The 19,605-nt window shown below is 38.6% G+C and overlaps 1 protein-coding gene across 1 annotated transcript; it reads left to right on the top strand.

Annotated features, from left to right (window-relative positions):
• The first annotated feature begins 1,079 nt into the window (after positions 1–1,079).
• Positions 1,080–19,131, top strand: LOC122847057 (NLR family CARD domain-containing protein 3-like). Its single transcript, XM_044144417.1, has 10 exons — positions 1,080–1,554; positions 1,689–1,802; positions 11,120–11,198; positions 11,360–11,585; positions 11,727–13,518; positions 14,814–14,987; positions 16,205–16,378; positions 16,710–16,883; positions 18,110–18,156; positions 18,306–19,131. The coding sequence occupies exons 1-10, from the start codon at positions 1,466–1,468 to the stop codon at positions 18,830–18,832; spliced, it is 3,396 nt and encodes a 1,131-aa protein (XP_044000352.1). The 5' UTR covers positions 1,080–1,465; the 3' UTR covers positions 18,833–19,131.
• The last annotated feature ends 474 nt before the right edge of the window (positions 19,132–19,605 follow it).

The raw sequence follows: 19,605 nt of genomic DNA on the forward strand, positions 1-19,605 counted from the left end.
CACTTGTAGAGATTAATAATAAACTAAAATACTTCCTGTTGTTCAGGTTGAATCAGTGAATGTAAATGTTGCTCCATGTCTCCATCTAGTGGACTGATAGTAGAAGTGCAGCAGCTGATGGCAGCTTCCTCTGCCTCTCTGCTGTCTGACTGCATTCACCTGACACTGATATGAAGCAGAGAAGAAGAGCCAATCAGAGGAGGAGCAGCTGATCTTTTTCCAGCTCTAATGATGTAAAGGATGATCAGATTTTACATCATCAGTTTAAACTTTCTACCTTAATTTGCAGTTGAATCTGCAGACCTGATCAAATCCAAACATCCCATTTTTCAGTAGTTAGTGGTTTCATCTGTGTCATTGTTCCAGCTGCTGAGGTCAGAATCCAGCTATTCAGGTTGTAGTTTTACCACCAGCGGGAGATAAATCCTCACCAGTGAAGATACCAGTTGGTTCCCAGTTAAAACAGGTTCTGGTTCCATTAGAGCTGAACAGAACCTGGATCATCAGAATAACAGCAGCAGAATATTTGTGTTCAAACTGGGAGTCATGAGTAGATTTTATGTCTTCAGACGTCAACAGATAAACTTTCCTCTGACAGTTCTCAGTCTGACCAGTCAAACCAGTTTGGGTTCATTTCTACTCAGAATACTTTCTGTTTAAAACTCACCTGTTAAGGTGAGGCACCAGTCTGGTTCTGTTGGGTCTCAGTTTGTTGATCACATATTCTTGTTCAACTCTTTGGATTGTCTGAACAAACTGTAAGTTTTCTTTGTTTTCTACTCAAACTTTGTCTTCAGAAACTTTACTGTCTGTTTCTTATTTTTCTCTCTGATGTTTGGAGAAAATGTTCACCTCTAATTTCAGATCAAAGTTTAATCTCTGTTGTTTTAAGGTTAATCTACAGGATTATTGATGAACTAGAATCAAACATGATGAACATCTGATGTTTATTTTTCTTCTCTGAACAAATTGATTCATGATTTTTATTTCCTTGTACTGAACTCTGGTCTCCATTAGAATCAGACAAAACAAGTTCGTCCTACTTCCTTTCAGAATTAAATGTTGCTTTAGTAAAATGTGTTCACTTCAGTCAAATTACTTAATACATAATACTTAATCTTAATCGCATTTAATCCACTTGTAGAGATTAATAATTAACTAAAATACTTCCTGTTGTTCAGGTTGAATCAGTGAATGTAAATGTTGCTCCATGTCTCCATCTAGTGGACTGATAGTAGAAGTGCAGCAGCTGATGGCAGCTTCCTCTGCCTCTCTGCTGTCTGACTGCATTCACCTGACACTGATATGAAGCAGAGAAGAAGAGCCAATCAGAGGAGGAGCAGCTGATCTTTTTCCAGCTCTAATGATGTAAAGGATGATCAGAGTTGATGTGCAGATGAATGATGTGTGTTTCCTCTGCAGGTGAAGGTAGAAAGTGTGTGTGAGCTGATGTGAATTCAGCAGCATGGATCAGTGTGAGGACAGAGAGGAGGGAGTCCCTCCCTCTAAAACCACTCTGTGTGGGGAAGATGAGAGCCAGAGCAAAGGTCAGAGGTGAGGTCACCATCTCTAACTGTCCACAGCCCTTTTCACACAGCGTTCACTATATCAGGCCAGAACAGACGTGGTGATGAAGCTGCTGCTGCTCCTCTTTGCTGATTAAGTTTTAATCATCATGTTTCTGTCAGGATCCATCAGAGACTCAAACCAGAACCAGAACCCAGCTGTGTGTCCTTTAAGAGTGACAGGTCAAAGGGTATTCTCATTGACTTTAAATCTCCTGGATCTCCACCATCAGAGAGGTGAGATGTTTCTAACTGCTGTAACTGTTCAGTTTATATCTGTTATTGTGACCATGTGATGATAAGTTCTGTTGTCATGAAAACATTGGACTGAATTTCAGGTTATTTTTCTTTTCATATGTATTACGTCTAAGATGTAATATGTATGGTGTCACAGAATGTCAACAGATATGTGTATTGCTACACCATTAATGGCCTTTATTTGTTCATTAAAACCAATGCATTGGTAATTGTTTAATAATATTGGCCATTGCCTCTTTGCGTTTGAGGCTCATCTAGTATCGTTTTTTTGCGCATTTGTCTTTCTAGTGGACTTTGGCACTACGGAAATGAACAAAAATACTGAGACTGAACAAATGGCTATTGGTGGGGAAACTCAAACACATATTGTTAAATTAACAGAAAAGTCATTTGCTGAAAAACTTGAAACATTACAAAAAGAACGAAAATCTAAATTGAACAAAACGGGTAATATAAGAAAAGAAATTCCTGATTTAATGTCAAAAGGTGAAAAAACAAAGATTTTAAGTCCTATTGTTGATATGTTGTGTGATGATACCAAATGTTTGCATGAGTTTTTTCTGGGGGTTTTGCCACATGATGAAAAAGATAATCATGAAATATGGTTTAAAACAAACATGATTCCTAATGATGAGTTTATTTCTAGTGTAAATAAGTGAATTTCTCAAACTGCAATTAGCAAGAAGAGAAACTGAGGGAAAAAAAAGAGATGCTCGCACTGGAATCTGAGTTGGGTGAATCTGACTTGCAGATGGAAATGTATAATTTAAAGCTAGAGTTTCCTCACAAACATCAAACTCAGTGAGTTCATACTATAAAAAGAAAACAAAGGAAAATGAATTAAAGCAAAGTTTGAACCCCTCAGCAAAAGACCTTCTTCCTAAAAATTACAATGAAAATCCAACAAATCAAAGTGATGATGTAAACCAGACTAAACAAAGAAATGAATTAAAGTTGACATCAAAGAAAAATAAACCTGTGGATGTAAGACCAAAGAGAACTGTAGCAACAAACCAGCACCCTGTGGGGGTCAACATAAAGCCAGTGGAACCCAAATACAATCAAAAGAGCTTTTCAAATATAATGAGAATATAACCCAACCATCAAACAGTTTACAATTACCTGGAGAACTTCTTACCATCATGAGCAGACAAACTGAAATCACAGCAGCCTTGGTAAAACAGCAACAGAATATGACTCTCCCACCACTTGACATTCCTGATTTTGATGGTGATCCTCTACATCAGTGTTTTTCAACCTTTTTTGAGTTAAGGTACATTGTTTTCATTGAAAAAATCACGAGGCACACCATCAACCAAAAATGGAAACAAATGATAGTCGATAGCCGCTTATATTAAATATATAATCATTCTTATCAAAGTGTCTTGAATAGGAATAAAATAAACACAACAAAGTATTTTTTTTTATCATATTTTATATTTAATATTTCAAATTGCACTTAACATGTCCACTTCAAAAGTACACCTGAACAGTGGCACAACAATGTGGTCTTAAATTTAAAGAGGTTGTAGAAAATCTCAGTTTTTTTTTTTACAAACTAATTCTGTCCACAATCATTCTGTTAGCCAGAATACAGAAAATAATTCTTATTCTCATATATGCTCTCTTGTTCTGGCCTCTATTTCATAAGGCATTTCCAGTGACACTTGCAGAGACTGCAAATGCATAAGTTGACCTAGTGTGGGCACAAAACCCATATTTGGAAGACTACGTAGCATCAAAGGAAGAGAAGGGAAGTCTGGAGTCATGTGGTGCAGAATGATGCACCCAGAGGACTAGTCAGGTGGGCACTGATGAGACATTGGTGAGCCCTGTGGCACAGACCCAAATCTGGATGAAACCAGCTCCAAAGTTGAAAGACCAAGGGCCAGAAGTGGCTTGACTGAAGATTTTCCTGATGCCAGATTGTCGGGATCAAGTGGTCCTACCAACATCAGTGACAAAATCATAATAATCATCATTTTGACAAAGTACAAATATAAACCAATAGTTATACCTGTGTAAACTCTGTAAAGTGTGGAGGAGATACCTTTTCCCCATAGTTTTGGGCACACCACCATGTCGCTGAGGTTTAGGATGTTTCATACAGAAACATTTCAAACTAAAGAACAAATAAAGGGATGGCTGAGCAATTTATTAGGACATCAAGGGACTGATTTGGCACAGTTTTGACAGCAATTGAGCCTGTATTTTTTCACTGCCTACAAAAAAGACATTTTCCAAACAAATTATGAGAGAAATTATATTTGCCACAAGTAATATTGAGATTACAACTTTTATATGGCACTTACAAAATACAAATGGGAAAGGAGCTTAAATGGACGCTTAACAATCAAAGGAGGAATAAATTGTGTACATAACTATAGTACTGTTATTTTAAGATCATATATTTGACAGTAAATGTAATTTAGTATGTGGATCTGAAGCGCTCTGACAACTAGCTGTCCTGGACATTATCTGACACTACAGGCTGCAAAAGTAAAGCATAGTTTCAACATCAAGCGATCTAGTATCTCATAACTAAGTTCCAGCATGCTTATTTTACAACTGTACTGGCAAATACATTTCAGAATGTCAAACATATTTGAAAAGTTTAAACTATGTCTGTCTAATATTAAATTTGAAACTAAATTAGCTTCCTAATATGTTTGTAGTTCATCTTGTAGAAGCGGTTAGCTGCTAAGCTTCTTTTCTTACTTTGACATGTGGATATTCTTTGTGGAAGAACTTGTTTTCACACATTTGTTGGTGCAATTCGCATTATCAGCAAAAGAAAGTGCTGAAATTATAATGATAATGAAAGGACCAGGAGGAAACGTTTTTCAGAACTTGGATTACAGTGAAAACAGGAAGTGCCAGCCCTTTCAGATGCAGCTGTTGTTGTGAAAAAGTTTATTCTCTGTTTTAACGCAATGCTATGTACCTACAATCATCTAGTGATAAGGAAATTACATTATTACAGTGTTGAAGAAGAAATATGTTAGCAATCTTCTCTATTTCCTGATCCAAGTTCTTCTGGCGAGCCATGTAATCAACATGCGTGATGATCACAGAGTTACAGCGTTAATCTCATGGAAACCACAATGAAGTAAACATGAGCTGCAAAGCAGCAAGATACAGACTCATTGCCTGAGACAGACAAAGAATAAAAACAAGGACAGAATGCAAAGACATGTCTTTGGAGAAGGCTGATGCCAAAATGAAATATACCAGCAATCTGAATTATTATTTTTCATGTTCATCTCTTATAGTGAAGACGTTTCTCTCCTTGTTAATGTATTCATTATGTTGGTTCAACCAACCAGATTCTGACACTCAGAGGAACTTAGATTAATTTCTCACCAGAGATCAAAGGCCATTTGCTCTCTGGAAGAACAGGACAAGCAGCTGCATCCTGGTCTTCCTCTAAGGCCATTTGGGCAAATAAAAGCAAAACAAGACTTCACAGATACCTGGAAATTGAGTGTTCACAAAGTTAAGCTCAGTAAAAGATTATCTTCACAAACCTAATTCTGGACTACTGCATTCAGCTTCTCCAAAGATTTGAATCCTTGCCTTATCACATAAAATCCTGAACAATTTTCTAATACTAAACAACACATTTTCATTGAAACAATTTCCATTTGGTTCAGATATTATCATAGACAGTACATTAAATACATTCAGCATTCACCATTCTGAACTTAGATAATGCACTTTAAATAAACTTGCTATTAATACTTAGAAAAATGTTAATGATCTCAACATTCTATGTTGCATTTTAGTTTAAACCATGCCAGATGTGATTAAAGACTTTGATGTTCAACCCAACAGAGTTCTGTTTCAATTAATTTTATGTCCTGTCCTCTGATAACACAGCAGGAGGAACCTCACAGAGAGATCAGATTTGACCTACTTCTAAATATTTACTGATAGAGTAGTTTTAGTTTCAAATTTTACACAAACCTGTTTAAATTAAGAAGGTTCAAAATCAGACTGTTCATTATAATACACCTGTAAGATTAGCTGTATTAAAAAATTATAATTTTTCCGTAATAACCGCTAGTGACTTCTAAGCAGAAACTCAAAAATGGCATATTATTTGCAGATAATTAATTTGTTTCAAATATTTTCTTAGACCAATTAGGTGAAATTGATGATTTCCACACCTGAATCAAGACACTAGTGTTCAGCACAGTGGTTGAAAACACTGCTCTACATCAGTGTAAACCTTTTATTATCAGGAGGTCATTTTCAAAACAGTAATAGGAGAGGATAATGTTTCTGCATGCTGGACCCACTGGGCTTTTTTTATTTTTATTTTTGTGTGTATTTTCCTTTACAACAATCTAACAATACAGTGGTGTGCTCAGTTTGTTGAATGTGATCTAAATTCAGGCACATTCAATATTGTCTTCATTCGCAGCAGGGGTTTTTCCTGACTAGTGAGAACGCAGCCTGTTGAATGTGACAGGGAGCCAATCAGAAAGCTGACCAAACCAGAGGATACTAAAGAAAAGGTGACATCAAGTGATAAAAATGGTTGTTACTATATGTAAAAGTAATTTTTACATATGTTTATTATATGTGATTATGTTTATTCAGTTAAAAATGTTAACTACGAAGAAACGTAACTCAGATCCAAATCATAGTGCAGCAAGTAGAGCGGCTGCTCCCTTCTTTTCTTTTTGTTACGTCTTTTATCGCTTAAAATGAGTCCACAAACTATCACTACTGCTTCCACATAGTTATGCGTCTTTTATTATTCTCTGGTATTCACCAGTATGTTGAGATTTATTGATTTTCCTCTGAATCATGTTCTGAGTGGAATCTTTGGTGGTGTGTTGCTCCTGCAGTGGACACATGAACCGATAGAACCTGTTGGACTTTTATCGGCTCGTGTTGTGTGTGGATTAGGGTTAGCGGTTTGGAAAATCGGCCGACAATCTTTAAATCGTGTCATGTGAACCAGACCTGAAACTCACAAGCTCTACTCCTCTCATCTCGTCTCGACCACTGCCGTAACGCTCTGACTCTGGTCGCCATGGTAACGTTAACATAGCCCTTCAAAATAAGATTCAGATATTTTACTTTCGTGAAAATTTTAACTCAAGATAACGACTAATGGGAACCCTGGACTTGTTTTTCTGCAACGAGACGGTCTCATCTCAGAGTGATGAGAGACCGCATGTCATGCAGAGCGGGCTTGGAATATGGTAATTACCTACCGGATTAATCAATTCTCCTGTCTCTTCTCTGGGCTTTTTCCCCTTCGCAAAGAAACTTTCCAAAGTTGTGATCTGTTTCTGTTTCTGTTCTGGTTGGGGACCACTGCTCTACAGTACAGAGCCTTTCTTATGAAGCCTAGGCGCAAATTCAAACTGGAAGACTAAATCAATGTGCATGGTCTTGCCACTGACCTATCAAGCTGAACAATCATCAAGAAGTTGATAGCCTTCAACCATGGTTGTCAGGCTCAATCCTATTATGCTCTCCTGGCTCTTCAGGCTCTCATCATCCACTGACCTCCACCACCAGTGTCGGGCCCCAGGAGGATGACATTCTGAACCAGCATAAATGATCTCAAGGAAGGCTCCATGATCAGGGGAGAAAGAACTTTAAATTTTGTGTTTGTTAATAAACCCCCTAATCGCTGCTTTTCTCTCCGTCTGAGTCTCTCCAGATTGAAAAAGCCTTCGAACCAGGAGTTGAAATCATGAGAGATTTATCAGCAGAAGAGGACAAATTAAACATTTATGATCTGATAATGGAACAAACTTTGTTGGTGCTGAGAGAACTGAAAGAAACTTTTGTTAAGCTAAACCAGAACACAATAAAATCATTTTTGGTACAGGTGGAAATTAATTGGATTTTTAATCCACCTGCTGCTTCCCATTTTGTTGGTGTTTGGGAGCGAATGATTAGTCTGGTGAGAAAAGTTCTCAACTTAGTGCTGCGTCAGCCAACTCTTGATGATGAAGGGCTGAGTACAGTATTGTGTGAAGCAGAAGCCATCTTGAATGATCGCCCTATTACAACCCTCTCAGATGATCCAAATGATCTGCAGCCACTTACCCCCAATCATCTGCTCTTGCTCTGAAGAAAGCCTTCACTTCCCCATGGAACATATAAGCTGGAGGATCAGTATGAAAGAAGATGATGAAAACAGGTCCAATACTTGCTGACCTGTTTTGGAAGAGATGGGTTCAATAATATTTACCTTTGCTTCAAGAAAGGCAGAAATAGAATGAGAGGATGAAAACTCTTGCTATTGGAGATATTGTGGTCATAATGGATCCTTCTGCACCTCGAGGATCCTGGCATCTTGGGAAGGTTTTGGAAATGTTTCCAGATGGTTTTCTGAGGTCATTGACATTGAAGACTAAATCCAATATTATTGAGAGACCAATTTCCACACTTTGCATGTTATATGGCATCTAAATTAATGTGTTAATGTCACGTTTTGTCACATATTTTCTCCTGTATTATCATTGTTTTGGGAATTGGCGTATTTGTTTATTATGCCAAATAGGGGCCAATTTACAGGTGCCAAACTGAAAATGCCCCAGTATTAATCTGGCTACTACAGTCTCCAATGACTGCAATGAAGTTCAACTGGATTGTTGGTAAATTAATGAAAGATCTTTGGAGTATTAATCAGGTCCATTTTGGATCTACAGTCTATAGTTCCTCCAGGTCCATCTAGTTAACAGAAGTCTAGAAATCTGGTCTGATTTCCAGATGTTTCCCTGATATCAAATAAATTCATGTAGTGATTCTCCTCCCTAGAGGCCACCATAAGTAAAAAATTACTGCTGATGAATAACAGGAAACAAAATATCTAACCAGAATAAACTCACTTTTCTGTTGTAACTCTAAATTATAAAATGTAAAGAACAACGAAAATCCTCAATCAGGACACATAAATTATTATGTTGACATGACCTTTGAACCACACATTTAACTACATTTTATTCTGTTTTGCATCAACTAAAATTTTCCAAATGAAACAGGCACATTTATTTTATCAAATATTATTCTTAACACACAAACAACAAGGCAGAAGTTAATTTAATGTCTAGGTTGGTATTTATATTGCTTAAATCTGAATGATTAATGTTGAATGAAGGTTATGGATTTTGTGATTCCTATTTCAAACATCATCCAAAATCTCAGAAACAGATATTTCTGCCTTTAAAGAAGGCTGGATAATTTTGGAAATCACACCAACTTGGAGGACTGGTTCTGATGGGAATCATTTAGAACATGAAGTTGATGATCTGTGTGGTTCTGTTTGTCTCACATCTCTTTATTTTACAAGGAGTCAAAATAAAAATGATATTTATATCAAATCTCCACAGAAAGTTTATTGTAGATTTTTTTTCTATCAGCAAATAAAGCCACAACCAGAACCCAGCTGTGGTTTCTGTAAGAGTGATGAATCAAGAAATTATCACACTGACTATCTTCTTTTGTTATTTAGAATGATTCTCTACTGTCTTGTTGAGTGACAGATCTCTAAGGAAACAGAAATAGAGGAAGATTTTGTTGGTGGAAAAACTGAACTATTTTCAGTTTCTGAAGTGATTATTCATTTTTAAGTCAGATTTAATGACTTCTTTGGGCTGTTTTGAACATGAAGTTACTCATTTGGGTTTTGAAATAAGCAGAGACTCAATAAATCCAGAATTTGTCCGTCATTAAGGTAGTCACTCATTCTTTGTCCATCATTTAGACATGTTTTTGTTAATGTCAAGATTATTACCTCTGAATGTGAGCTTATGAGAAAGGCAAACAACGACCTGAACAGCAATAAACGTGAAAACAGCCACAAAAGCTCCATTAAATAATATAATGGCAACTTAACGCCATTATAATTATTATTCGAATGTCACCAGTGCATCTGAGTTGTGGAGCTGCAGAGGAGATCACACTGTTTTAAGACCAAATACCGTAAACAGAACCTGGAGGCTGAATTTAATGGGGCTAAAATTTTCTTAGAGTTTTCAGACAACAATCAAATCAGATTTTTGTACAATCTCCTCTTCAGTTCAACCTTATCAGTGGAGACACATTGTTGATACCATTATAAAATAGCTTACAAGTTGGCAAAGATCAATGTGATTTCACAGGAGTTGTTGTTAGAGCTGAAAGTAACTAAAAAGTTACTTTTAATGTAACTTAGTTACTTTCCAAATCAAGTAGTCAGTAATGTAACTTTTGTTACTTTTTCAAGGAGTAATCAGTAGTCTGATTAAAGTTACTTTTTCAAAGTAACTATGCCAACACTGGCTGGACCTCCATCATCAGAGACGTGAGCTGTTTCTAATTGCTTTATCTGTGGATAATGAACCAGTAAGAACTAAAATATTTCAAGTTATATTTCCAGAGGTTTGATCCATTATCTATAGAAATCAACTGCTCTGTTCTAATGAAAGCACCTTTATATATTAATCTCTGGGGTGTTGATGATGATGTTCTGATCCTTCCTGGATCCATGTCAGACTAATAAGCTCTATGTGGGACATATTTCCCACTGGGAAATATCTGCTAAAGCCAGTCTGGTCCATCTGGAGTTGGTTCCTGTGTGCATTGTGAGAGCAGTTCAGCAGGAAAGGAAAGCTTCATGATGTGTTTGTGAGATTTGCTGGAACTCAACCAAACTGAGCTCCTGGTTCTCAGTGGGATCAGTAGGAACATTAAATCTTTACAACTACTTAGATCATCTGGTTCAGTGCTGACATTAAAGTATCACTTCATAGACCTTTACCTTCTGATTGCCTCTGTGTGGACAGATATAATGTGAGCTCACTAACTTCCAGGAATCTACAGGATCCATTTTAAAATTCTCACAATAACATCCAGGAGAGGACCCCACATGGACACACACCCACATATCTCAGACCTCCTCCATGTCCACATCACCTCAGATCTAGTCATCAGAACCTGATGGATGTCCCACACTGTCCTGAAGACCTGTGTGGACAGAGCCTTCACTTCCACTGTCCCCAAGCTCTGGGAAACTGTCTCCACCAGCATCAGATCTGCTGACACTGTGGACTGTTTGAAGTCCAAGTTCAACACCAACTTTTAAAAATGTCTATTGGGTGATTCTGGTGTTAGTTTTCTTCATCTTTGTAGTTTATCTTCCTCTTTCTAAAGTCTTTGAATTGTGTTTATGTGATGATCTATTTTTCTGCTTTAAGGGCTTTTATTGTGAAACTTTTGATGATTTAATCTGTTAACTGTTGGATGAATATTTTGTGACTTCCTAATTGTTCCTGGTTCCTCCACAGAGTGGACCAGCAGAGCTCAGAGGTTCCCAGTGGTCCATCTGCTCAGCAGCATCAAACACAGCTGGACTCCATATTTATGGTGTGTATATGTACAACAACTACTTTTCCATGGGTTCTGTTCACTGTCATCTCCATGCTGCACTTTGTAGATCAGAGGACTGTCAGTCTGTCCAACATCCATCTGGTGTTTGGCTCCATGATTTCAGTCTCATGTTTCCTTCATCTATTATTCTGTTCCAGCTGCTGGAGGACAACATTGTCACTTTTGTGAAAAATGAGCTGAAGAAGATTCAGAAGGTTCTGAGTCCAGATGACACAGAAAGTTCAGAGAGTCAGAGAGATGATGAGGTGTTGGAAGGTGAGGATGAAGAGCAGAGGAGGAGCAGCAGAGAGGCAGTGATGAAGATCACACTGAACTTCCTGAGGAGGATGAAGCAGGAGGAGCTGGCTGACCATCTGCAGAGCAGTAAGAGGATTTCTACAAAGATTTGACCTGATGGATAAATCAGACATTTACTGATGTCTGAAAAGATGGAATCACATTTATTAACATTCTCTTCAGAAAATAATTTTGTTTAGTTACTGATTTTACTTTTTGTGTTATTAGAACAATTTGCTGCAGTTTGTCAACATCAACTTAAATCTGGTCTGAAGAAGAAGTTCCAGTCTGTGTTTGAGGGGATTGCTAAAGCAGGAAGTCCAACCCTTCTGAACCAGATCTACACAGAGCTCTACATCACAGAGGGAGGGACTGGAGAGGTCAATGATGAACATGAGGTCAGACAGATTGAAACAGCATCCAGGAAACCACACAGACCAGAAACAACAATCAGACAAGAAGACATCTTTAAAGTCCCACCTGGAAGAGATCAACCAATCAGAACAGTGATGACAAAGGGAGTGGCTGGCATTGGGAAAACAGTCTTAACACAGAAGTTCACTCTGGACTGGGCTGAAGACAAAGCCCACCAGAACATCCAGTTCATATTTCCATTCACGTTCAGAGAGCTGAATGTGCTGAAAGAGAAAAAGTTCAGCTTGGTGGAACTTGTTCATCATTTCTTTAGTGAAACCAAAAAAATCTGCAGCTTTGAACACTTCCAGGTTCTGTTCATCTTTGATGGTTTGGATGAGAGTCGACTTCCTCTGGACTTCCACAACAAGGAGATCCTGACTGATGCTACAGAGTCCACCTCAGTGGATGTTCTGCTGACAAACCTCATCAGGGGGAAACTGCTTCCCTCTGCTCTCCTCTGGATAACCACACGACCTGCAGCAGCCAATCAGATCTCTCCTCAGTGTGTAGGCATGGTGACAGAGGTCAGGGGGTTCAATGACCCACAGAAGGAGGAGTACTTCAGGAAGAGATTCAGAGATAAGAATCAGGCCAGCAGGATCATCTCCCACATGAAGACATCACGAAGCCTCCACATCATGTGCCACATCCCAGTCTTCTGCTGGATCACTGGTACAGTTCTGGAGGATGTTTTGGAGACCAGAGAGGGAGGAGAGCTGCCCAGCACCCTGACTGAGATGTACATCCACTTCCTGGTGGTTCAGACCAAAGTGAAGAAGGTCAAGTATGATGGAGGAGCTGAAACAGATCCACACTGGAGTCCAGAGAGCAGGAAGATGATTGAGTCTCTGGGAAAACTGGCTTTTGATCAGCTGCAGAAAGGAAACCTGATCTTCTATGAATCAGACCTGACAGAGTGTGGCATCGATATCAGAGCAGCCTCAGTGTACTCAGGAGTGTTCACACAGATCTTTAAAGAGGAGAGAGGTCTGTACCAGGACAAGGTGTTCTGCTTCGTCCATCTGAGTGTTCAGGAGTTTCTGGCTGCTCTTCATGTTCATCTGACCTTCATCAACTCTGGAGTCAACCTGATGGAAGAAAATCAACCATCATTTTTTACTAAACTTTTTTACAAATCAAATATAAATAATCTCCATCAGAGAGCTGTTGACCAGGCCTTACAGAGTCCAAATGGACACCTGGACTTGTTCCTTCGCTTCCTCCTGGGACTTTCACTGCAGACCAATCAGAGACTCCTACAAGGTCTGCTGACAAAGACAGGAAGTAGGTCACAGACCAATCAGAAAACAGTTCAGTACATCAAGAAGAAGATCAGTAAAAATGTGTCTGCAGAGAAAAGCATCAATCTGTTCCACTGTCTGAATGAACTGAATGATCGTTCTCTAGTGGAGGAGATCCAACAGTCTCTGAGTTCAGGAAGTCTCTCCACAGATAAACTGTCTCCTGCTCAGTGGTCAGCTCTGGTTTTCATCTTAGTGTCATCAGGAAAAGATCTGGATGTGTTTGACCTGAAGAAATACTCTGCTTCAGAGGAGGTTCTTCTGAGGCTGCTGCCAGTGGTTAAAGCCTCCAACAAAGCTCTGTAAGGACACAGATTGTTACTGCATTTATTTTGATAGAAATCTGCTATTGATGGGGTAAATATATATTCATGTTTCAGTTTATTTATCGGTGCATTGTCTCTTCAAAGTGTCAAACTGAGGGGTATGGGAGACAGACTTCCTTCAGCAGCTGGACATAATGTTACATATTCAAGTAGTAAAAGACCTCCTCTTTATGTTAAAATTGAAATATGATTCACTTAGTTTCTTATGGAATTGTATAATTCTCTTTCCAGCCTCCTTGTTGCCTGTTGTTCTGTCCAGTTCACAACAGAAGGCAACATAAATAGTTGTAAAATGTAGGGCTGAAATGATTCCTCGAATGATTCGATTACCTCAATTATTAAAATTCCTCTAGGAAAATTTACTTGCCTCAAAGCTTTGTTAATTTATATTTTATTATTTAGCACACCGTGTTCTGGCTGGGACATTACTGTATTTGCATTACACGTAGCTCTGACTTCCGCCTCTGAGTTGTTGACGAAAGCTAAAGTAGTTGGTGGTTACAGTCTAAGTGTAGCTTTATGGACAAACCGCACAATAAATTTCATATCATCACGGTCTCAACAAACAGGTGGCAGAAATCATCACGGCAGTACATGGCTGGTTGATGAGTTTCTGAGTGTGATGAACGAAGGTGCCATAAATATTCTGTATTGCTTCCCCCCATTCTTACTTTCATCCCCTGGTTTATTTCCTCTCCTCCACCCCATCTAACATTCGTTCTCCTGCCCCCAGCCCGCAAACTCCAGGCGACATTTCCCGTATACTCAAACCCAAAGCTTGACAGGTATGGGGCAAGATGAGAATTCATCTATTTGACTGAAGATGAATACATAAACTAAAAGCTGGAGTATAGACATTTTTTATAAGCGTATTTGTGAGCCTCTTTATTATTAAATTGAATAGAATTTCAGATCTTTGTATAACTTTTCTTCAGGTTAACTTAGAAAGTGAGCTATTATTGTTACAGGTTAATTTTCTAAACTACAGAAAAGTAACTGTTAGTGAAGCTCAAAAATGAATAACTGGACTGATATTGATATGCCATAGAAACACCGGTGTTATGCCAGATTTACCAATATTTTATTTTATAATTTTTTTCCCCAATTACTCAATTAATCGTAAGAATAATTGATAGATTACTCAATTACTAAAATATTTGTTTAACAACAGCCCGAGTAAAAAAAAGTTTTCTGAAAAATATTGTTGTTCGGAAAAACAATACAATTTTGAAGAATTGTTTAATAACAGATTTTTCTCTCTGTCTCCTCAGACTGAGTGACTGTAACCTCTCAGAGAGAAGCTGTGAAGCTCTGTCCTCAGTTCTCAGCTCCCAGTCCTCCAGTCTCAGAGAACTGGACCTGAGTAACAACAACCTGCAGGATTCAGGAGTGAAGCTTCTCTCTGCTGGACTGAAGAGTCCAAACTGCAACCTGGAAACTCTCAGGTAAAATGTTCTCAATCCTGGTGAAACCAGATTTCTGTCCATGACCTGCTATAAGAGATTATATAAATGTTATTTCAGTAGCAGACTATAACATCAGTAGATGTCTGACTTTGATTAGTCTAATCATGCTAAGTCTTAACACATAAACTCAGCTGGTTTTTATTTACTCCAGGCTGAAAGAACCAAGAAGAGAGGAATGTAGAAAGGTGGGGATCAGGATTTAACTGTTAGTGTAACGCTGGACACTTGACAGATTGCTGCATCCTCAGTGTACAAAGAAGCATTATTGCAGATTTTTTCTCCAACCAGTTTTTAGACTTTCTCGTCCCTTCTACAAGTGTTAAATGTTTATTTTTATTGTCTACAGAATGAAGTAGTTTTATTAAGTTTTATTACCATTTTATATTGAAATCATACTTAATATCACTTCTTGTGTGTTTTCCTCCCATGAAAATAACCACTTCAGACCTTGGTTTCTACCTCAATGTTCTCATTTTCTCATCATGTGATGAATTGTGTGTCTGCAGCTTATCAGGCTGTTTGGTCTCAGAGGAAGGCTGTGCTTCTCTGGCCTCAGCTCTGACCTCCAACCCCTCCCATCTGAAAGAGTTGGACCTGAGCTACAATCATCCAGGAGACTCAGGAGTGAAGCTGCTGTGGGCTGGACTGAAGGATCCACACTGGAGACTGGAAGCTCTCAGGTATGGAGGAACCTGCTGCAGGAGCAGAGAAGGTCTGATAGAGGAGGAAGAGGGAGAAATGTCTTTAGTCAGTCTGCTGGGAAACATTTAGTATGAAGGTAAATATTTAGCTTGTTGCTCAAAGGAACAGCTTTTGTCAGTTGCTGCTCAGTTTTCCATCTCTGTATCCAACAGTTAAAAAATGGAAAGATGAAATTCCAGATTCTCTCTGCTTTGATTCAAGCTGCTGTTTTCCCTCAAACCAGCTCTGATGCTGATCCTCAAACTAAACCTGATGCTGTTCTTCAGTCCAGCCTTGATTCTCAGGCTTCATTGGACTCTTTCTGTTAAAACTGACATGGGATTAATTTAGTTCGTAGAGGAATTTAATATTTCTCTTGCCAGCCTCCTTGTTGCCTTTAGTTCAGTCCTTCATGGCTTGAGGCCCATCTACAGACTGAACCAGTTCACAACAAAAGGCAACATAAATAGTTGTAAAATTATTTTAATAACAGATTTTTCTCTCTGTCTCCTCAGACTGAGTGGCTGTAACCTCTCAGAGAGAAGCTGTGAAGCTCTGTCCTCAGTTCTCAGCTCCCAGTCCTCCAGTCTCAGAGAACTGGACCTGAGTAACAACAACCTGCAGGATTCAGGAGTGAAGCTTCTCTCTGCTGGACTGAAGAGTCCAAACTGCAACCTGGAAACTCTCAGGTAAAATGTTCTCAATCCTGGTGAAACCAGAATTCTGTCGTATACCATCTTTCAAGGATGTTGTAATTATTATTTGTTAAAATAATAGATGTCTGACTGTGACATGGTTAACCATGCTAAATCTAAGCACATAATAATGGCTAATCATGTGGGAAATGTTGATTTTCATTACTTACAAAAGGAAATACAGTTTTATTAATATTTCATATTATTAACAGGTTAAGCACCAGTTTCTTGTGTGTTTTCCTCTCATGAAAATAACCAGTTCAGACTTTGGTTTCTACCTCAATGTTCTCATTTTCTCATCATGTGATGAATTGTGTGTCTGCAGCTTATCAGGCTGTTTGGTCTCAGAGGAAGGCTGTGCTTCTCTGGCCTCAGCTCTGACCTCCAACCCCTCCCATCTGAAAGAGTTGGACCTGAGCTACAATCATCCAGGAGACTCAGGAGTGAAGCTGCTGTGGGCTGGACTGAAGGATCCACACTGGAGACTGGAAGCTCTCAGGTATGGAGGAACCTGCTGCAGGAGCAGAGAAGGTCTGATAGAGGAGGAAGAGGGAGAAATGTCTTTAGTCAGTCTGCTGGGAAACATTTAGTTTGAAGATAAATATTTATTATGCTAATTCAGTATTTGGCTTGTATTTATTACAGTTAAATTATAAATATTGCTGGTAATTTTGTCTATGTAAGTTTACAAACTACATCCAATTAACAATTGTAATAATCTTTCACATGTTGCTGTATGAACCTGGGAAACCGACCCATCTACTGGAACCACAATGACATGGTAGTCAGAGCAGCAGGGGGCCAAATATAGCTCCATGTGGAACCAAGAGGTTGGAGAGAGAAAATCAGTTTGAAACTGTTTCCTATCAGAGTTCAGTTTGTCTCTCTGTCTTCACAAACCAGGAGCATCATGGGCTGGGCGGGGCTTCCACTGATGGATCTACTGAGAAAATACAAGAAGCTGATTGGCTGATGGACAGGAAGTTAAAATATGCAGATGAATTACATCACAAATCAGACAGTATTGGTGTTGTGGATAGGTGTAGCGCAGGATCACATGGTGTTATTAGTGACTGTAGATCACCTGTTGCTCACCTGGTGACTTTAGTCAGTGGGTGATGGGAGGTTTACTTTTTGCTGAACGCTTCAAACTAGTATGTTTTTGTCTTTATCACTGTTTAAACCTGTGGATCCAGTTTTAATTCTGCATAGGGTTAGGGTTAAAGAGACAAAACATGTTGATCAAGGAAATAGATCAGTTATTGATTTAACTCTAGTGTCCAGGAAGATTTCAGCTGATTGTGGAATAATATTCTTCTGACTAAGAACATGTGGAGAGCATGGAGCTAAATAGGAACTCTGAAAATAATAATGAATTTATTCTGATTCAACCATCTTCAAACTGTCACTTCACTCATTCAGGAGTCTAAGGAGTTCAGCAGTTAGATTTCTAAGATGACTTACTGAGGATAGAAAGGAGATTAAAACAATGTTGGATGGAGCTTCAGACCAATCAGCCCCCAGAACCAAAGATGAGAAGAAAAGCAGCTCCATGGTGATCAGATGGATGTTTGAAAGATCTCAGAGTGAAATAAATAACTTCAGATTTCAAGCAAACTTCTAAACTTTAATAAAGTTGTGGGTTAAAATATAAAACATGACAAAGTGAAGAAAACTATTCATAACGCAAAGAGACTGATGGTCTGACCCCCCTCCTCCTTTCAGGGTGGAGCCTGCTGGAGTCCCATTCCTGACACCAGGTCTGAGGAAGTGTAAGTGTGTTTTTCATCTGATTCATGACAACAAAGCAGCTCACATTCAACCATCTTCAAACTGTCACATCACTCATTCAGGAGTCATCATCAAAGTGTCAATAAATGATCAATAACTGCAGCTGGATTGTGTTTGTTCTCTCCATCAGATTCCTGTCAACTCACCATCGACACAAACACAGTGAGCAGAGAGCTCAAACTGTCTGAAGACAACAGGAAGGTGACACGTGTGATGGAGCTTCAGTCATATCCTGATCATCCAGACAGATTTGATCGTCCTCAGCTGCTGTGTAGAACTGGTCTGACTGGTCGCTGTTACTGGGAGGTCGAGTGGAGAGGAGATGTTGATATATCAGTGAGTTACAGAAGAATCAGGAGGAAAGGAGACAGTAGAGACTGTTGGTTTGGATGGAATGATCATTCCTGGAGTCTGAGCTGCTCTGATCGTGGTGGTTATTCTGTTATTCACAATAACATAGAAACTCGTCTCTCCTCCTCCTCTGTCTCTAACAGAGTATCAGTGTATGTGGACTGTCCTGCTGGCATTCTGTCCTTCTACAGAGTTTCCTCTGACTCACTGATCCTCCTCCACACCTTCAACACCAAATTCACTGAACCTCTGATTCCTGGATTTGGGTTCTGGTCCAGTTCTGGTTCCTCAGTGTTTCTGTGCTGAGTTGAATCTAAAGAGTCTAAAGAATCTCATCCTGCTAGAAAATCTCTCACTGATTAAAAGATAATTCAGTCTCTTCATGTCTGTTTTATTCAGAAACATATTTTCATGGATCCAAACTGTTTCTTGTTTAAACTCTTCTACAGTTATAATCTTGGGATTATTCCAGGATTATAACTGGATCAACTTGTTATTTTTAAAATGTCACTAATTTATGGCAAAAGAAAAGTTTTGATATTCAGTAACAAGAAAATAAAAAGTGATGTCAACTCATGATAAAACTGAAATAAAATAAGTTTATAAAATCTGATTGTTGTAAATGGTAATAAACCACAAACTGGAAGGATCATCTTGACAAAATGATTTTTAACATTTAAAGCTAAAGTTTAATAAAAAAAAAAAAAAACTGCTGGGCGTGCTGTGGTGGCGTAGGGGAGGCCTTCAGTCCTCGACGCGGCCGTTACGGGTTCAATTCCCGGACCCGGACGATGTTTGCCGTATGTCTTTCCCCCTTTCCTGTCAGCCTACTTTCGAATAAGGGACACTAGAGCCCAGAAAAAGACCCCGAGGTGGGGAAAAAACTATTGAAATATTGAATAAATAGAATTATTTTCTAAATAATAAATCACTTTACATGTTACATTGTTGCTTAATGTTTCCATATAATTATAGTGTGAAGATCTGGTGAACCTTTTATAAATCCAACACAAATTCTCCAGAAGAAACTGATCTGAATTAAAGCTGCTCTGGTTATTTTCATCCAGATAATTCAAATT

The sequence above is a fragment of the Gambusia affinis genome, linkage group LG17, assembly GCF_019740435.1.
Source record: "Gambusia affinis linkage group LG17, SWU_Gaff_1.0, whole genome shotgun sequence".
Lineage (NCBI taxonomy): Eukaryota > Metazoa > Chordata > Actinopteri > Cyprinodontiformes > Poeciliidae > Gambusia > Gambusia affinis.

What these genes read in the sequence shown, in the direction of transcription:
- LOC122847057 (XM_044144417.1), top strand. Translation starts at nt 1,466, where the DNA reads ATGGATCAGTGTGAGGACAGAGAGGAGGGAGTCCCTCCCTCTAAAACC. An exon ending in AGCCAGAGCAAAGGTCAGAG is followed by an intron (nt 1,555 to 1,688) that starts GTGAGGTCACCA and finishes TGTTTCTGTCAG; the next exon opens with GATCCATCAGAGACTCAAAC. An exon ending in GACACCAGGTCTGAGGAAGT is followed by an intron (nt 18,157 to 18,305) that starts GTAAGTGTGTTT and finishes TCTCTCCATCAG; the next exon opens with ATTCCTGTCAACTCACCATC.